General features: G+C 50.9%; 1 protein-coding gene across 1 annotated transcript in view; it reads right to left on the bottom strand.

Annotated features, from left to right (window-relative positions):
* Positions 1-5815, bottom strand: part of LOC138633722 (GDP-Man:Man(3)GlcNAc(2)-PP-Dol alpha-1,2-mannosyltransferase-like) — a 9888-nt gene extending 4073 nt beyond the window's left edge. Inside the window, exons 1-4 of the mRNA XM_069720112.1 lie at positions 5748-5815; positions 1581-1802; positions 964-1166; positions 328-496 (exon numbers count right to left, since the gene is read on the bottom strand). Of these exons, the coding sequence (XP_069576213.1) occupies positions 328-496; positions 964-1166; positions 1581-1802; positions 5748-5797 (644 nt within the window). The 5' untranslated portion in view covers positions 5798-5815. The remainder of the gene's footprint in view (positions 1-327; positions 497-963; positions 1167-1580; positions 1803-5747) is intronic.
* Positions 5816-6000: the final 185 nt, after the last annotated feature.

The raw sequence follows: 6000 nt of genomic DNA, 5'->3' as shown, positions 1-6000 counted from the left end.
TCAGGAATATTTCAACCTGAAAGCACCTGCTGAAACTGTTGCTATTACCATGACATGCATGGAGCAGGAGGAAGCCATTACCCTTCATAAAGAAGTATTCAGAGTTACGCTTCATCAACATCAACTCTTGTACAACACACAGTTTGGTCATCACTGGTCCGGACACGTCTGGTTTTACAATGGACTTCAGCAGATGTGTGTGTGTGTGTGTGTGTGTGTGTGTGTGTGTGTGTGTGTGTGTGTGTGTGTGTGTGTGTGTGTGTGTGTGTGTGTGTGTGTGTGTGTGTGTGTGTGTGTGTGTGTGTGTGTGTGTGTGTGTGCTGTTACCTGGGGTTCCTCTCTCTGACCACAGACAGCATGTCGGTGCTGACGGTGGGATAGTGAACGTAACTCGCCACCTTGCAGCCTCCCAGGTAGCGGAAGATTGGCAGGGTGAAGGCGTAACCCATCGAGTCCACGTACAGGTCAGGAACGTAGGCGGTCAGCGCCTCCCACCCTGAAACACACACACACACACACACACACACACACACACACACACACACACACACACACACACACACACACACACACACACACACACACACACACACACACACACACACACACAGAAAGGCAATCAATATCCTGTGCATTGATTCGTTGCATTTTGGATCCAGTTCCACATTAAATACCAAAGGGAACACTTCCAGTTCCCTTCATCCTAATCTGAATTGGATTAAAAATCAAGGGGCAGAGGACTACAACCTCCACCAGGTTAAACACAGCAGCTCAGAGCAACAACAAATATCAGAAACGTATCATGTTTCTGATAAACGTGGACTCATATTTTGGTCACGTTAACTACTTGCTTCGGATTCAAACGGGGACCAAACAGATGCTGAAGCTGAACCACTTCAACTGAAAACTGATCCTGCTGAAGACCGAACCTCCTTTAGTCTTTCCGGCCGGGCCCGTCCTTACCGAGGAACATGGAGCCGGCGCTCTGTCCCAGCAGGGTGAAGTGTGGGTAAGAACTGGCCTCCACCAGCAAGCGGTGGCGCAGGAAGATGAAGGTGACCCGCCGAGGCAGCGTGATGTTGAAACGCTGCCGGGCTCCCTCCAGAATCTGCTCGCCCGTCACTCCCTGGTCACCCGTGTACACCGCAAAGGACACGGCGGGGTATCTGGCATGAGGAGGGACAAATTCAAGTCAGCGTCTGTGATTTACATACGTCATCTGCTGCCGGTTTTTTGGAGGTTCCCAGCAACAGCCGAAAGAAAATTGTGGATTCATCTTTTGTCAGCTGTGGAACAAACGACCTGCTAGATATCAGGGAAGCTGCATACATGCATGTGTATGTGTATACATACATATACACGTGTATATATATATGTGTGTGTATGTATATACACGCACACACACACACACTGTATGTGTGTGTGTGTGTGTGTTTGTTTGTGTGTGTGTGTGTGTGTGTGTGTGTGTGTGTGTGTGTGTGTGTGTGTGTGTGTGTGTGTGTGTGTGTGTGTGTGTGTGTGTGTGTGTGTATCCTTCCTCACTGTGACTGACTCCCTCCTGAATATCAAAGATAGTTTACCGGTCCATGAGGGCCCTCACGGAGCACCAGAGGACCCGCTCCCCGCCTCCTCCAGCGTTACAGTACGGGTGGAAGAACGCCACCGCCGGGCCGCCGTCCTGAGCCCGGCGGGCCTTGCGGCGGCCCCGCAGCCACATGCGGAGCCCCAGCAGGAGCAGCAGCAGGGCGACGGTCAGGAGCAGGCTGAGGTAGGCGCAGGGCACCATCAGGGACCACAGCAGCCTGAGGGGATGGACGGGGGGGACGGAAGACAGAGAGAGGAGAAGACACTGCAAAACCGGCAGACAACCAAGACTGCGACCGTTACGGTCAGAGAACCATTACAGTAAGAGAACCGTTGTTACGGTCAGAGAACCGTTACGGTCAGAGAACCGTTACAATCAGAGAACCGTCGTTACGGTCAGAGGTTCGTCGTTACGGTCAGAGAACCGTCGTTACAGTCAGAGAACCGTCGTTACGGTCAGAGAACCGTCGTTACGGTCAGAGGACCGTCATTACGGTCAGAGGTTCGTTGTTACGGTCAGAGGTTCGTCGTTACGGTCAGAGGTTCGTTACGGTCAGAGGATCGTTGTTACGGTCAGAGGTTCGTTGTTACGGTCAGAGGATCGTTACGGTCAGAGGTTCGTTTACGGTCAGAGGATCGTCGTTACGGTCAGAGGATCGTTGTTACGGTCAGAGGTTCGTCGTTACGGTCAGAGGATCGTTACGGTCAGAGGATCGTTACGGTCAGAGGATCGTTACAGTCAGAGGACCGTCGTTACGGTCAGAGGATCGTTGTTACGGTCAGAGGATCGTCGTTACGGTCAGAGGTTCGTTGTTACGGTCAGAGGTTCGTTGTTACGGTCAGAGGATCGTTACGGTCAGAGGACCGTCGTTACGGTCAGAGGTTCGTTACAGTCAGAGGATCGTTGTTACGGTCAGAGGATCGTTACAGTCAGAGGATCGTTGTTACGGTCAGAGGATCGTTGTTACGGTCAGAGGATCGTTGTTACGGTCAGAGGATCGTTGTTACGGTCAGAGGATCGTTGTTACGGTCAGAGGATCGTTGTTACGGTCAGAGGATCGTTGTTACGGTCAGAGGATCGTTACAGTCAGAGGATCGTTGTTACGGTCAGAGGATCGTTGTTACGGTCAGAGGATCGTTACAGTCAGAGGATCGTTACAGTCAGAGGACCGTCGTTACGGTCAGAGGTTCGTTACGGTCAGAGGATCGTTGTTACGGTCTCAGGATCGTCGTTACAGTCAGAGGTTCGTTGTTACGGTCAGAGGTTCGTTACGGTCAGAGGATCGTTGTTACGGTCAGAGGATCGTTACAGTCAGAGGATCGTTACAGTCAGAGGACCGTCGTTACGGTCAGAGGTTCGTTACGGTCAGAGGATCGTTTACGGTCAGAGGTTCGTTGTTACGGTCAGAGGTTCGTTGTTACGGTCAGAGGATCGTTACGGTCAGAGGATCGTTGTTACGGTCAGAGGTTCGTCGTTACGGTCAGAGGTTCGTTGTTACGGTCAGAGGTTCGTTACGGTCAGAGGATCGTTGTTACGGTCAGAGGATCGTTACGGTCAGAGGATCGTTGTTACGGTCAGAGGTTCGTTGTTACGGTCAGAGGATCGTTGTTACGGTCAGAGGATCGTTGTTACGGTCAGAGGTTCGTTGTTACGGTCAGAGGATCGTTGTTACGGTCAGAGGATCGTTACGGTCAGAGGATCGTTGTTACGGTCAGAGGATCGTTACGGTCAGAGGATCGTTGTTACGGTCAGAGGATCGTTGTTACGGTCAGAGGTTCGTTGTTACGGTCAGAGGATCGTTACAGTCAGAGGATCGTTGTTACGGTCAGAGGTTCGTTGTTACGGTCAGAGGATCGTTACGGTCAGAGGTTCGTTGTTACGGTCAGAGGTTCGTTGTTACGGTCAGAGGATCGTTGTTACGGTCAGAGGTTCGTTGGTCAGAGGATCGTTACAGTCAGAGGATCGTTGGTCAGAGGATCGTCGTTACGGTCAGAGGATCGTTGTTACGGTCAGAGGATCGTTGTTACGGTCAGAGGATCGTTGTTACGGTCAGAGGTTCGTTGTTACGGTCAGAGGATCGTTACGGTCAGAGGACCGTCGTTACGGTCAGAGGTTCGTTGTTACGGTCAGAGGATCGTTACGGTCAGAGGATCGTTGTTACGGTCAGAGGATCGTTGTTACGGTCAGAGGATCGTTGTTACGGTCAGAGGTTCGTTGTTACGGTCAGAGGTTCGTTACGGTCAGAGGATCGTTGTTACGGTCAGAGGATCGTTGTTACGGTCAGAGGATCGTTGTTACGGTCAGAGGTTCGTTGTTACGGTCAGAGGATCGTTACGGTCAGAGGATCGTTGTTACGGTCAGAGGATCGGTCAGAGGATCGTACGGTCAGAGGTTCGTTACGGTCAGAGGATCGTTACGTCGTTCGTTACGGTCAGAGGTTCGTTACGGTCAGAGGTTCGTTACGGTCAGAGGATCGTTGTTACGGTCAGAGGTTCGTTACGGTCAGAGGATCGTTACGGTCAGAGGTTCGTTACGGTCAGAGGATCGTCGTTACGGTCAGAGGATCGTTGTTACGGTCAGAGGTTCGTTGTTACGGTCAGAGGTTCGTTACGGTCAGAGGATCGTTGTTACGGTCAGAGGTTCGTTGTTACGGTCAGAGGTTCGTTGTTACGGTCAGAGGTCGTTACGGTCAGAGGATCGTTACGGTCAGAGGATCGTTGTTACGGTCAGAGGATCGTTACGGTCAGAGGATCGTTGTTACGGTCAGAGGTTCGTTGTTACGGTCAGAGGATCGTTACGGTCAGAGGATCGTTGTTACGGTCAGAGGATCGTTGTTACGGTCAGAGGTTCGTTACGGTCAGAGGTTGTTACGGTCAGAGGATCGTCGTTACGGTCAGAGGATCGTTGTTACGGTCAGAGGATCGTTGTTACGGTCAGAGGTTCGTTGTTACGGTCAGAGGTTCGTTACGGTCAGAGGTTCGTCGTTACGGTCAGAGGTTCGTCGTTACGGTCAGAGGATCGTTGTTACGGTCAGAGGATCGTTGTTACGGTCAGAGGTTCGTTGTTACGGTCAGAGGTTCGTTACGGTCAGAGGTTCGTTGTTACGGTCAGAGGTTCGTTGTTACGGTCAGAGGTTCGTTGTTACGGTCAGAGGATCGTTGTTACGGTCAGAGGACCGTCGTTACGGTCAGAGGTTCGTTACGGTCAGAGGATCGTTGTTACGGTCAGAGGTTCGTTGTTACGGTCAGAGGTTCGTTACGGTCAGAGGTTCGTTGTTACGGTCAGAGGTTCGTTACGGTCAGAGGTTCGTCGTTACGGTCAGAGGTTCGTCGTTACGGTCAGAGGATCGTTACGGTCAGAGGATCGTTGTTACGGTCAGAGGATCGTCGTTACGGTCAGAGGATCGTTACGGTCAGAGGATCGTTGTTACGGTCAGAGGTTCGTTGTTACGGTCAGAGGTTCGTTACGGTCAGAGGATCGTTGTTACGGTCAGAGGTTCGTTGTTACGGTCAGAGGATCGTTACGGTCAGAGGTTCGTTGTTACGGTCAGAGGATCGTTGTTACGGTCAGAGGTTCGTTACGGTCAGAGGATCGTTGTTACGGTCAGAGGTTCGTTACGGTCAGAGGATCGTTGTTACGGTCAGAGGACCGTTGTTACGGTCAGAGGTTCGTTACGGTCAGAGGATCGTTGTTACGGTCAGAGGATCGTTGTTACGGTCAGAGGTTCGTTGTTACGGTCAGAGGTTCGTTGTTACGGTCAGAGGATCGTTGTTACGGTCAGAGGTTCGTTACGGTCAGAGGTTCGTTGTTACAGTCAGAGGATCGTTGTTACGGTCAGAGGTTCGTTACGGTCAGAGGATCGTTGTTACGGTCAGAGGACCGTCGTTACGGTCAGAGGTTCGTTGTTACAGTCAGAGGATCGTTGTTACGGTCAGAGGATCGTTACGGTCAGAGGATCGTTGTTACGGTCAGAGGATCGTTGTTACGGTTCATTATCGTTCATCCGTTACTGCCGTTAATTACTTCGTTAGCCAGAGAGATGCTAGTTCGGCTAAAGTTAGCTGTCCGCTCGTGACTCTGATGAATATGTGCGTGACACTCATCTTTTATACAACTTGATCACGAACATGTGAGAACCGTGAAAGGCTGAGTTGACACTAACCTCATTAAATCACAGAAGCACAGGGAGAGTTGGTGCTCGTGCCCTTCCATCTTGACAACACAACTCTTGACGTGACACCACAGGAAGTTGCTATCAGCTGACCGAGCTTGCCACTCTGTGATTGGCTCAGGTGTTTGTTTACCCACACGTCATCGACATCTGACTTTTATTTAATTATTTAATACAATGCAAAATGATAGCAAACACATAAATGATCATATTTAGTTGACGTTCTGTACGATGTTTGTTTTCA

The sequence above is a fragment of the Brachyistius frenatus genome, unplaced genomic scaffold (assembly GCF_029030835.1).
Source record: "Brachyistius frenatus isolate BFR_SWC_R1_liver_20210118 unplaced genomic scaffold, ASM2903083v1 Contig_232, whole genome shotgun sequence".
Lineage (NCBI taxonomy): Eukaryota > Metazoa > Chordata > Actinopteri > Embiotocidae > Brachyistius > Brachyistius frenatus.
Note: the sequence above shows the minus strand (reverse complement) of the source record. Positions and strands in the feature narration are given on the sequence as shown.